Source organism: Crinia signifera, chromosome 4 (assembly GCF_055691185.1).
Source record: "Crinia signifera chromosome 4, ASM5569118v1, whole genome shotgun sequence".
Lineage (NCBI taxonomy): Eukaryota > Metazoa > Chordata > Amphibia > Anura > Myobatrachidae > Crinia > Crinia signifera.
This window is the reverse complement of record NC_139220.1, coordinates 281,853,480-281,867,920: the sequence shown is the minus strand read 5'-3', so window position 1 is coordinate 281,867,920 and position 14,441 is coordinate 281,853,480. Positions and strand designations below refer to the sequence as shown.

The window sequence follows — 14,441 nt, the reverse complement described above, 5'->3', positions numbered from 1 at the left end:
GCTCAGGAACAGGAGAAATTCTGGCTTTGCCTCCAGTGTCACTGCCCCCCTCCCCCCCCCCCCCACATCAGATATGAGTCAGCTTCTCATGAAACAGAGTCCCCACTGCAGATCTCCCCATGCAGTAAAAGACAGCCAGGTCAGTTGCCCCAGCCTACATGTTTGCACTGCCCAGTAATATAGCCAGTAATGTAGCCAGGCTGGATTGCCATATCGACCCAGATTTTCCCTTTTCAACTGAACCATGACCCTGAAACTGAAAAAAACACTAAAACTTATAACTTGTATCCATTTTTTGCTACATGACCATTTTCTAAAAATATTTTTTAAATACGTTTTGTTATTTCTACATTTTAAATTAATTATATTACATTTTACTGATTATGTTAATTGACTAATCTGAATCATGCTGAGACTAATTCCACTGAGGTATCATCCTGGTTTTGTCCCAAATGGTCTCCATAACTTGTTATATTCTTTCGCAAAGAATCACTTGCCTGACAGAAGATTATCTGTGCTGCGTTCCAAGGTGCAGTCTAACGATGCATACAACAGAGGTGTGTAGACCACTTTTTATTTTACAAATGTATCCTTTGTCTTTAGGAAGGATAATTTACTTGTGTGCTAATATGATGGTAACAGTATATATTTTACAGTACAGCATCATTTTATATATTTATCAGGATGCATCTGAATACTGAATCTTGTTATAAAACATTTTGCCAAACATCAAACAGAAACAGGGTCATTATACGCACATTTATAATAAACCACAGGATATTGCTTTTTATTTTAGCCATAAATGTACATTAATATGTCATGATAATAAATTAATGGGCAATTTTAAGTTTCGCTCCCAGTTTGTAAATTCCTGCAAAGACTTTTTTAGAATTCATTAAATTCCTAAAGAGAAATTCAGCTGAAATTCTAATGATTATGGATTGAAAAAAAAAAACAGTACAGACAAGTTAAACTGCACCTAATATCCACGAAGTTCTCACTCAATTTGGCTTCAGGGACCAAATCCTTACATCTATCTTTTAACTATCTTTTATACAGTAGTTGTCCCACAGCCCGGGTGTACAGCAATAAGTTTTTGTCCAATCAATTTTCTATCTCCAATGGAGCTAGGCAAGGCTGTCTATTATCCACCTGATTTTTGTTTTATCTATTGAACCACTACCTGCCACTATTCATAATTATTTGGATTACCCTGGTTTAAAAGTTGGCCCTTCATTTCATAAACTCTTTTTGCAGATGAGGTACTCCTTTTGGTATCAAAACCCAATTAAAATACTTCCCCACCTTCACTCTATTCTAGATGCTTACATTTCTTACCGATGACTTCCCTATTAATCTCTCTAATTCCTTGCCTTCCTTACAAACAAAATACCCATATAACTGCCAGAAGGACTCTATTGATTATCTGGGTATACAAATCCCTGCTAGTACTACTAAAGTTTTTTTTAACTAACTTCACACCCCTTCTTCTGTCACTATCGTCGCTCTCTAAATAATGGCTTGCTTGTGACATCTCATGGATGGGTTGAATGGCTACAAAATGAACCTCTTGCCTAAGTTGATATACTTATTTCACACAAGTGCATACATTTTGCCCAAAAAGATCTAAAAACATGTACTTCTCTTCTAACCAAGTATGTTTGGTTTTTAAAAGCGTCCAATATGGCCCATCCTAGATTGTGACTGCCAAAGGCTAAAGGTGGGCTTAGCCTTCCAGATTTATATATCTACGATGAATCCTGTATACTTATCTCACTCAAATACTACTGAAATACTGAACTATTGACGGGATGGGATGACCTTGAAGTATCCTTCAGTCCATAATTTCCATTCATAGATATTTTAATGATACCTAAGCCCTTTAGACCAAATAACCCCAATTTACTTTCACCTCCCCTTGCATCTCTAAAAACTTGGGATAGTCTTTCGAACCCTCTGCACTCCCCTGCTTGTAATATTTCCAAGATATTTATTACAATATTAGCAAAGTTGATCTCCAATTTAAATTTGAATAATTGTTGCTCTCTGTATAGTTCGTATAGGGGACATTCTTGATGGTCACATTTTAATGTCTTTTTCCTCTTTGCAACCAAAATGTTTCCTTTCACTTTCCAAATACCTTCACAAATTTCAAATTGAACACTGGTGGATATCAATCTCATCACATATCTCAGCAGATGCACTTTCTCAGATACTCATTTCCCATACTTTTCAATTCAATTCTAGAGGTACAGTAATATTTTTTTTAAATCTTTAGTTATTCATTTTTTTTTAAACAATAAGTGATCAATATGTTTTCATATAGTTTACATGTTATTCATATGTTGTACATCCTTTGTAATATTTATACATTTCACAAAACGAGAACAAAAGATTTGTCTTTGTCCTTATGATCTATCTAATTCCTATTATGTGGTCCGGTCCCTTATTTAATTTAGCCTCCCTACTATTCCTTTGTTATTTGGCCCATTAATTGGCCACTTACTCATTCAATTAATTAATTAATGGATCTTCTTGTGAGAATATTATTGATTCATACCATTCTGTTATTTGGAAACTTTTTCTCAATTGTATTCTTAATGTTATGGGTTGAGTTTTTATGAAGCTTCCCCATGTTTCAAATAAGTCCTTTACCCTGTTTTCTTTTTGGAGCGTGGCCTCTAACCACTCCTTTCGAAACAAATAAAATCATTTATCTTTAAACATTTTCATTGTGGTGGTTGACCTGTCTATCCCCATATTTGTTCTGGTATTAGATTCTAATCAAATCAACGGAGGAACTGATATCTAATGCTCAAAATAAATGGTAATCAGAACAAGGTAGGACATTTCTCAATGGAAAAACAATTCTCTCATCATACTCTGTGTCTAGATGCCTCAATCACACAGAATGCATATCAAACTAATACAAAATGTATACTCTATTTAACCCCAGATCACATTCAAACCTTTTTTCCCTCTTCTAAACTTTGCTGGAGACAATGTGGCGATATAAATTACATATACCATGCTATGATAATATCTCCTTATCCCCTCCACCAATAAGGTTGTCTTAGGCCATATTCTGATTGAAGGTCATGCAAACTTGGCACAACAGTGGAAACAAAGTACTGTAACTCCCCAACATTGTTGAAAGTTATAAAAAAAAAACAACTAGAGTACCACTTGCTCATGGAAACCGAATTCATACCATACAGTTTTGTATTCAGCCACCTCCCCCTTTGTTCGTGTATCCCCTTGGTATATATATGTAACTGAAGCAGAAGGTGCTCAATATTTCCTAAATGTGTCCCTTGGTGACCCTCTTCAATTCAGCTTATACGAAAAATGATTGGCTAATGAGATTGTCCCATGTTTCCAGAATTTTATTTATCTCTACTCTTTGGAAGGTTATATATTTTCCTGTCCTTAATCACAAATGGTTATTTATATATATATATATATAGATATATATATATATATATATATATATATCTATATATATATATATATATAGATATATATATATATATATACATATCTAGAGTATTAGAATAGTCTATTTTTGTTGTTCAAATCGTTTTTGTGTTATTGTGGTTTTGATTGGAATCTAGATGTAATTTTCGATGTTCCTACATGATAAATAGACTCACTTTTTGCCAGGACATGGAATTAAGTTATCGCAGCCCTGCAGGTCAACCAAGCTGAGCAACCTGTGGACAAACATTCCACACTTTGGATGTCCAAAATATAAGATGATTGACCACATTTCCTGTAACAATTCTCTCTGTTTCACCTGTCAGACCTGTTCCTTGGGACAGATCCTACTGTTGTTTCAGGAGATTACATGCTACCTTATCGGCCAGAGAGAACAGTCTTAGACACAGTGTGTGCTCATATAAGATCATTACTGTATATACTGTAGTGTTCTTGTCATGTAGCATACTACAAGCAACAGGTGGTAGCAATAAATTACAGTAATTGCTGGTGTGTGGGCATACTACCTTAGAAAAAGCTCACACAACTCTTGCATAGAGGGAGTCTGAGGTGAGAACGTTTATACAATTTCTGCATAGTGCATTGATTTTCCAGAACCAGAAAATAAAATTTTAAACAACAAGATGTCTGCTTACACAAAATGGCTGAGCCATGGTTCAAACTAAATCCACTTTCACATTGAAGATTTTTAAATTACAGGTGATGATTTTTGAAGTAGAAAATTCTCGTTCAGATTTGATTGCAATGCAAAATCTTTCTCAAATGGTTAAAACCATGTGCTCTGCAGGTGGGGCAAATGTAACATGTGCAGAGAGAGAGTTAAATTTGGGTAAATTATTTTGTATCTGTGCAGGGCTAATACTGGCGGCTTTATTTCTACACTGCAATTTCGTTTTCAGCTTGAACACACCTCACGTAAATCTAGTTCTCTCTGCACGTCACATCTGCCACACCTGCAGTGCAGCATGGTTTTGTCTATTTTACTAAGATTGCATTTTTTGCAATCAACTCTGAATCAGGCCCATTGTTAGCAGAGATTGGAGTTAGTTAAATATTGCAAATGGAAACTCAAGACAATATACGACAAGAACAGGGAATATAAACTTATCTACATTGGCAAACGAGACTGAAAAAAGTATCAGGGTTACAGAAACCAAGGTATATGGTGGCATGTGATTTGGTGATTATGGAGTAGGACAAAGTTTTTAGAAGTTTAAATAAGAGTAGGTAAAGCACTTGGAGTAAGAGGGCCCTGCTCATGAGAACTTACATTATAAGTTATAGGACTATATTGTGACTATTTACATCAAAATTGCCTACCCTCCTGCATTCTGCAGGAGACTTCCTGAAATAAAAGCAATCTCCCTCTCTCCCTCATTAGTGTCGCTATCTCCCTCATTGCACTTAGCCCGCATTACACTGTAACATTTTTTGGGAAAAGGGATGAGAGATAGATACATTTACATTGAATCATCAGCACCATTTGCCTAAACTTTAGCAGGTATAGTAGCTCTTACTAACAGCTCTGGGGCTCATCTACATTTGGATCTAAGTCATTTTACTCTCAGATGTACAGTAGCAGTACACATGTGACAAGAGCCCCTGTAAGTATGGACTGAATGATGACGTACATGGATCTGGTGACGGCAGGGGATTCCGGGTTTCTTCACGGCCATTGTTAGTTGATGACAGACACTGAAGGCAGGAGATAGGATACCCCGGGAAGGACAGATGGCAACCATGGCTAGCAGCAATGGCTATTTATTAATAAGAGACGTAGTACAATTGCTGCAATACTTTTCAAATACTTTGTGCAAACATCAAAAGAAAGACATTTAAATATTCCTGTCCAAATTTAGTAGCCAATGAACACCTCAGAAAAAGTCAATGGCCAGTCTGCAGTGCTCATTTATGATTTCTCATCAAAAGACAATAACAATCACCTGTTGTATATGCAATGACATAACATAATGACTTCAGAAAGATATTACAATAGAATGAAATTAAAGAAGACGATCTGAGAAAGGATGCTATCAATAAAGATAAGACTAGCACTTAGCTATGCTACTGTAACTAATCTGTTTCACCTCCAAATGTCCGCCAGGTGGCGCTACACTTACACATATGTATGCTAACACTATAGTCCCAGATAAAACACACAGTCACTGAGTTCAAGCAAAGGTCCCATGAAGATAAATCCTCAGAGGATGGAATAGGCCCTACCTTATTGTGCACACTACAATAAATAGGCCAGAACAAATTAACGGTCCCCTTTAAAGAGGTACAGACGAGTTCCCGTTACCTAGGGTAACTCCCTGCTAGAAATGCAACAACCGGCTGTAGAGGAAGTGGTACTTGTGTATTATCTGGGCGCCCGATTTTTTCATCACATTCCACTACTTAAGGCATGCGATGCGATTTTTCATTGTAAAGACCCGATTTTTAATTGTATAGTCACCCATGGGTGATTTCATACCCCCACTATCCAACTACGCATGGAGTTGATTTTATATAGTGTGGTGAGCGCAGCGAGCCACCGAGCCCATAGTGTGGCGAGCGCAGCGAGGGGACACGGATTACTTTACATGTATTCTGCTTCCGCTCGCCACACTTCGGGCTCGGTGGCTCGCTGCGCTCGCCACACTATATAATATCAACTCCATGCGTGGTTGGACAGTGGGGGTATGAAATCACCCATGGGTGACTACACAATTAAAAATCGGGTCTTTACAATGAAAAATCGCATTGCATGAATTGTATGCCACTATATTGCATGTGATGCGATGCAATACAATGAAAAAATCGGGTGCCCAGATATTACACAAGTACCGAGGAAGTCTTAATACAGCAATAACCTCTGGGATGGGGTCAGTGGCCTGCAGGTGGCTGGTATTAGCGATGGGGTCAATGGACCAGCAAATAACGGCTAGCAGCAACGGGTTTTCCTCGCACCGTGGGATACCAGTGGCTTTCCAAGGGGGGGGCAGTGTCTCTGGGTGCTGGGTAGGCCACAGGGACAATATTGGCTGGGACGGCAGTAGTACCGGACGGTAAGGGGACTCCTAAGGTGCCCCTTTGATCGGTGTCATCTTGGGGCAGTCCGGTTTGGGCAGCAGGGGTGTAAGGTAGCCAAATACACCCCCGCACTGGCTGTCTTTAATGCTGAGGGGTCTGCGGGTGCTGGCTGAGGAGTAACTGGAGGGGGACATAGGTGGGCACCAGGGGACAGGTCCTGCTGGGACACGTAGCATACAGGCCGACGGTTAGGTGCGAAGGGTACCTGTAATGTCAGCTGCGACTGCCAGTTCCGGCCGGTCACGACTCCCGACTTTCTCTCCTCTGTGTCCGCCTGGCTCCCTCCTTCTTCAGCATCTCCCTGGCTCCACGTGACTGGCTGTACTCCTCCTGCGTATACCTTGATAAAGCTGGAATTCAGTCCCAGCAAAACGCGTTGGCGCTTTCCCCCCCCCCCTTGGCTTGGACCTTGAGTGTCACCTTGGACCATCTCCTGCTTATTCATCTGATTGCCGTTTTTCATCTACCTCACCGATTTGGAAACTACATATCCCCACTGGAATCACCTGTCGCATCACTGGTTGAGGTTTAAGATTGGTCCTACCTCAACATCCTTCAGGACTGATCCCTCCAGCGATATCCCAGACAATCTTGGACTGTACTCCATCGGGACTTATCTTCACGGATCAGTGCAGGTCATATTATTTGGTCCTCCTCACCAATTTGGTCCTACCAACACTTGCCCCATTGCCCCCATTATCATGTGGATATATTTTTATTCTATTGAATTTTAATTTTGTAATCAATTGTTATTTTCACTAATTAGTGTCCTCCACTGACTAGCGCTGCTAAAAATCTTGTTTTCTCTTTGCTTCCTCAACGTGGCTTAACTCTTCTGGGTGCCGAAGTGACCAGACTGATTGTGGTAGGCCATGAGTAGAAAGTTTGCCCGTTCTTTTGGCACCACAATTTGGTAGATGGGCTGGTGGGTCCCAGGATCAAGGCTGGTGCGCACAACAAGTCCCTGTTGAAGGCTCAGTCGGTCACGATGCCTCAGGTGTTTGACCAATTCAGGATCAGCCTTGGCTCTCTGTGCCTTGGTGAGTCGCTTCTTCTGGCGGAGGAGGTCTCTTAGGTTCTTGATCACTGGATTCTCTTTCTGGATCAGCTCCCAGTCAAATCCCAACTGGTCATGTGGACTTGGTTCAAGGGAAGCATCCAAAGTGGCCACTACAGGATCGGAAGTAAAGATAGACCTGCATGCCTTGGGTGTCTTGAACACTGCGGTTTCCACGTCTTTGGACCAATCTCGAGCTTCTTCCTTGATGTCCTCAGTAGGCAGACATGACAGAGCATCTGCGTTGCCGCAGGACTTTCCGCTTCGATAGACCACCGTATAACGTAAGTTGGTGAGCCGCGCCATCCATCTCTGCTCCATCTCTCCCAGCCGTGCTGTGGACAGGTGAGCCAGAGGATTGTTATCCATGATGATCACGAAGGGAGTGGCGACCAGGTAGTTTTTGAACTTCTCCGTCACGGCCCGGATAAGAGCAAGTAGTTCAAGCTTGAATGTGGAGTAGTTCTCACTGTTACGCTCCGTTTTCCTGAGGCCTCTGCTGGTGTAGGCGATCACCCTCTCTCTGCCATCCTGAACTTTCGAGAGCACGGCTCCCAGGCCTCGGTGGCCTGGGAGCTTCTCATAGTCAGGGTAGGCCTCGATCAGAGCCTGCTTGAGCTGGTCAATTGAAGCTTGGTGTTCTTGGGTCCAGGAGACCACTGATGTGCTTCATCTTTCGTGGCCCAACTTGCCACACAGGAGCTCATGAAGGGGTGTGTCCACTTTAGCAAAATTTTCAATGAAGCGTCGGTAGTACCCAACAAATCCCAAGAAGCTTCTTATGTCTTTGACCGTTCTGGGTGCTTGCCAGTCTCGTACCACGCGGATCTTCTCGGGATCAGGCTTCACCCCTTCGGCACTAACTATGTGCCCAAGATACTGCACCTGGGGCTTCAGGAGGTGGCACTTGGACGGTTTCAGCTTCAGGCCACACCGCGTCAGCTGCACAAAGACAGCTTCCAGATGCTTCAGATGGTCCTCATAGGTCTTGGAAAAGATAATGACATCATCAAGATACAGTAGGACCATCTCAAAGTTCCTGTGTCCCAAACAGTGCTCCATGACCCTCTGGAAGGTGGCAGGGGCGTTGCAGAGCCCGAACGGCATCCGTTAAAATTCAAAGAGGCCCATGGGGGTGGTGAACACCGTCTTCTCCCTGTCCTCGGGGGCCATTGGGATCTGCCAGTACCCGCTGGTCAAGTCTAAGGTGCAGAAGTAGACGGCGGTCTTCAGGGCCGTCAGTGACTCTTCAATCCGGGGCAAGGGATACGCGTCTTTGTGCTTCACCGCGTTAAATCTTCTGTAGTCGACACAGAAGCGAAGAATGCCATCCTTCTTCTTGACTATGACCAGCGGGGAGGCCCACGCACTGTGGCTCTCCTTGATCACACCAGCTTCTTGCATCTCGCTAATTATCGTCCTCACTGGCTGGTACATGGGAGCAGTCGGTGCCTCTCTTTAATGGATGGGCTGTTCCCCGTGGGGATGTGGTGTTGTACCCCCTCTGCTCTTCCAAAGTCTGCCGGATGTTGGCTGAACGCCCCGGCATTCCTGCATACGACCCGGATGACGCCCTCACGCTGATCTGCTGGGGTATTCGCATTGCCGATCTGCAGCTCCTTCCACCAAGCGGTCTCAGTGGTGATCAGGCTCGACTGACCCAACACGGCCCCTGGTTGGGCTTTTGGCAAGGAATCTCCCAGGATGTCCTGGAAATCAATCAGGACCACGTTCACCACTGGGTAGTGTCGGAACAACCGTATTGGGTAGCTGTGCGGGTTCAGCACATGGACGGGGACTCTCCCCCGATCCACTCTTGCTAGCATTCTGGCTACTGCAAAGGTCTGTTGTCCCTCGAGGTCACAGGGTTCGATGACAGCATCGTAGTGTTGGCAACTTGGGCCGATGCTGACCTTGCACAAGATCACATGCTCTGCATTGAGTTGTAGAAGGATGGGTCGGTGGTCAGTAACCCTCGCCTTTCTTACTTCTCCCCTGGAATTGGTGAAGCGCTTGTGTCCCTCAATGAGGCGTACTGTCTGTTGCATGGCTCTTCACTCTTTTGGGGCGGCAGCCCGCATCTCCCGCCGGAGAGCCTCCACCAGCTCATCGGGGTAATTTTTCAGGACATTCATTCCCAAGATGACTGGGGTTAGATGCTTGTTGCAGGTGGACGTAACCAGACAGCCCTGTCGTTCCAGTCGTGCTTCTCCAATAGCCAAATCTGCTTTCCAGTAGCCACTAAACTCGATTGGCTGCCCGTTGCTGGCCAGCAAGCTGAGCCACGGGGTCAGGGGTGACACGATCTCTTTTTCACTCCAGTGATGTTGAAATGCCTCCAGCTGTATAGTCATCACCTGGGACTTAGTGTCCAAGAAAGCCGCCATCTCCACTCCATTGACTCGTATCTTCAGGTGGGGGCACTTACCAACGAACTGCAGCCACCACTCCTGGGTTGACTGACCTACTGGTGAGGTTCCTCCTGAGGGTCGGTCCCTCGCCTCGGGATCGTGTCGTTTAAAGGCTAGCTGTCACATTCATGCTTGACATGCCCGCTGAGCTTGCAGCGCCTTCAGATGGGCCTTCCTTGAGCGTCAAACTGGTCTGTGGAGCACCGGTCTGACCTTCGTGGGACATCCCACTGTCGCCTGACTCTTCCGCCTGAGTCACGTGGCCATCCTTCTTGATGGGCCTCCCTTTGTTCCACTCGTATGCCCCGTAGCTCTATCATAATTTCCGTGATTGCACTAGTGAGGGTCTCAATCGTATCTGGGGTTGCCTGAACTTGTTGCGTTACTGCGTGCTTGGCCTTTCCTGAGTTCAGACCTTGGAAAGAACTGGGTCTGTTCCCATTCGTCGTCTTCCACTTCCGCTGTCGCAGCGGACATTTTAGTTTAGTTCCAGAATGGTCAGGGTTGTTTCTTTGAACTCTGGGAAGGTGCAGTCGGGTTTCTGCTACCTCCACATTCTCAGCAGGGATCTAATTGCTTCTCCTCGGGCTCCTTCAATGAAGATGTCAGTCAGTGTCTCATCTACTTGTATGACTTCTTGTGGGGTTCTTGCTTGAATGGCCCACATCACCTCCAGTAGTCCTAGGGCAAACTCCCGCAAGGTTTCTTGAGGCTGCTGTTTCCGGGCGTACTGTCGCCGTTTCAATTCTGCGGTGGACTGTGCATTGAAGATACCAACTAGCTTCTTTAATATACCATCAGCCGATTTTCTTTCCCCACCTGACCATGACCGAACCTCTCAGCGCGCCGCCCCTTTCGGCTGTCCGATGACCATTCCCGCCTTTTGTTCCTCGCTGGGATTGTACATCTGGAATGTCGACTGCAGCCCGTCCTTTAACTCTGAAGGAGCTGGTTCCAGGCGTGCAGGAGTCTCCGGAGTATGTTGGCATCCACGGTGCTCCGAAGAAATAGGGCATAGTGATTTGCACCATTGGAGTTGTCAGTGTGTCTTGCAGTCTTCTCCTGCTTTGTGCGGAGTCTACTGGCTGTTGCTGATTGGGTTGCTGCTGGTCGGCCTGGTGTTGGTCACCTCTGTCCACTGCGTTCTGTGGCTGCGACATCTTTGCCGTTTACAGGGCTTTTCCTTCAATCCTGTTCGTGGATGCCAAGTTGTGACAGGAGCCCCTGTAAGTGTGGACTGAATGATGACGTACCTGGATCTGGCGATGGCAGGGGATTCCGGGTTTCTTCACGGCCCTTGTTAGTTGATGACAGACACTGAAGTCAGGAGATAGGACACCCTGGGAAGGACCCACAAAGAACAGATGGCAACCACGGCTAGAAGCAATGACTATTTATTAATAAGAGACGTAGTACAATTGCTGCAATACTTTTCAAATACTTTGTGCAAACATCAAACAAAAGAAAGACATTTAAATATTCCTGTCCGAATTTAGTAGCCAATGAACACCTCAGAAAAAGTCAATGGCCAGTCTGCAGTGCTCATTTATGATTTCTCATCAAAAGACAATAACATTCACCTGGGTATAAGGTAGCCAAGTACACCCCCGCACTGGCTGTCTTTAATGCTGAGGGGTCTGTGGGTGCTGGCTGAGGAGTAACTGGTGGGGGACATAGGTGGGCACCAGGGGACAGGTCCTGCTGGGACATGTAGCGTACAGGCTGGCGGTTAGGTGCGTAGGGTACCTGTAATGTCAGTTGCGGCTGCCAGCTCCGGCCGGTCACAACTCCCGACTGTCTCTCCTCTGTGTCTGCCTGGCTCCCTTCTTCTTCAGCGTCTCCCTGGCTCCACGCGGCTGGCTGTACTCCTCCTGCGACATGCGGATTCTCCGGCGATGGAACTCGGCTCTCCTCTGCTGTCACTCATGCAGCTGGGCACAGCTAGGACGGCACTTCTCTTATCTTCTCTTGAGCACGTTGGTCACCGCTCTTCCCTCTGTCTTTCCCTGCGCATGTGGGTCTTCTCCTCCCTGGCAGCACGTGCACTTCTCCTCTCTTCACAGGGCTCACCTCTGACCTCCCCCTCTTCGCGCCGCGGAGAGCCAATCAGGAGCGCAGCATGCTCCATTCACGTGAGGGTGAGCTGGGGCACACACTGAGTCTCCTGTTTAACCCTTCTGTCCCAGTCAATGAAAAGGGGTCCTTTTAAATAGCGGTGGGGGTTATGTAAAGGGAAACCACTGCAGTGGGGTGCCCCACACACACACATGATTCTAGATGCCACGTTCACAATCTCTTTTCACAATCTCTCCATATATGGAACTAGACACGCCCTTTGGGTGGAGCGCTGTGCAAAATTCTACTACCAACTATAATCTCTCTGAAAGTAGTTTTCAAAAGTAGGCAAGTATGATTTACATCCTGCTACATACTGGGAATGGCTAAGATCACTGCATGTATTCATAAGTATTTTCCACATTCAAATGTTCTGAAATATGTGACATAATATAACTTTAAATTTCTTGAGAATTATCAAAAATTGAATATACAGTTTTTACCTTTACTATAGCAATGTCAAACAATGGTATGTCAACCATTTTCAGATGTCAACATAGTCACTATCAACCATTAGTAGTCGACCTAGGGACTGTCAGCCTAGACATTGTCGGCCCACTATACCATAACCCAATAAAATGACTTCTGTTATAATTGCATTTTTCTCTGTGCACTCACCTCTTCTGAGGTTACACTGGTGAAGGACTATGGCCTACTGTAAGTCATTTTAAGTTACTATATTTCATGTTAAATGTTTGAATGTTTTCTTCTGAGTAGCTGTATGGACATACTATAACTTGTATATTCATTATATTTATGGTAAGTAATTGCTAACAAGCTTCATTATTTACAGTAAATCCACCAACCAGCACAATCCAGATGGATGAATGTCCCAACAGTACAGTGACTGATTTCTACATCGTAGCGTTCTCCACCTATGAAGCAGGACAACTTGTTCTATTCATTGGAGTTTTACTTATGTATCTAATTACTGTGACTGGAAACCTATTAATTGTTATACTTATCTGCCGGGTGCCGCAGCTTCACACCCCAATGTATTTCTTCCTGTGTAACCTATCAGTTGCAGATATCGCATATGTGTCATGCACTCTCCCAAAGCTGTTGTTAATGTTTGTAACAAAGGACAATAGGATGTCCTTTCCCGCCTGCATTGCTCAGGTCCTCTGGTTTATGTTATCGGGTATTTGTGATATATTCACTCTGACCTCTATGTCATATGACCGATATGTCGCAGTCTGTAAGCCCCTGCAATATCATCTGATCATGAGTAGGAGACTGTGCATTATAATGGCTGCTTCCTCCTGGCTTATATCTGCTATAAACTCCATAATGTATTCAATCCTCACATCCATGTTGTCCTTCTGTTCCTCACACACAATTGACCATTTCTTTTGTGAGCTGAAAACATTGTATGCAATCACTACTAGTGACACAAGAAGCAGGGAAATCCTTATGTTATTTGATGATATATTTCAAGCTTTTTTACCCTTATCTCTCACCATAACCTCCTATGTATACATTATCTCCGCCATAATGAAAATCCGTTCTTCAAAGGGACGTTTCAAAGCTTTCTCCAGCTGCACCTCCCATCTCACCACTGTCATATTATTCTATGGACCAGTCATCTTCTTGTATGTTAAACCACAGTCTGAACATGATAAAGAACAGGACAAGTTGTTGTCATTACTCTATATGGCTGTGGTCCCAATGTTAAATCCATTTGTCTATAGCTTACGGAACAAAGAGGTTTTGGGAGCCATTACAAAAATTACCACAATCAAGAGACATTAACTTATTAACTTTCCATGCAATCAGTTAAGAAATACGCATATTTCTATTAACATTTTAAAATGTCCACTTACTATGTATATGTATTAAAATACACTTTTCATAACTAATAGGTTCATTGTAGTTACAAATTCATAATTGACTCTTTCTTTGTGCCAATCTGTCTGCCTGCCTGCCGAATGTCCTTGTTGCCAACAACCCACTAACAAACATTCTTTCCACCTTCTTTCCACCTAGTGCTCCAGGCTCTAGGGAGGTGCCACCAAGCCTGCCTATCAAAAATTAAGGGTGTCTATGAGGATCCTTGTACTTAATGCAGGTGGCATTAAGTACCTCCATACTTTCCCTTGAGGCATACTTCCCTACTTTTCTGCCCCCTCCTCCTTGTACTCTGTTGTGGGTGGCAAAGGGGGCCTCCAGGGAAAGCGAGGAATTGCCCACCATCCCAAGGTCGGGCTGGGAGGACCACACAATTTTTGGGGAGCCTCCCTGCCATTCCAGAAAGTTTGTCAAGTATGCCTCAAAAGGTTGGAAAG

General features: G+C 44.1%; 1 protein-coding gene across 1 annotated transcript; it reads left to right on the top strand.

Moving 5' to 3' along the window:
* Positions 1–12,975: 12,975 nt before the first annotated feature.
* Positions 12,976–13,908, top strand: LOC146073074 (olfactory receptor 5AR1-like). The gene has a single exon (XM_083180253.1). The coding sequence runs from the start codon at positions 12,976–12,978 to the stop codon at positions 13,906–13,908; it is 933 nt and encodes a 310-aa protein (XP_083036379.1).
* Positions 13,909–14,441: the final 533 nt, after the last annotated feature.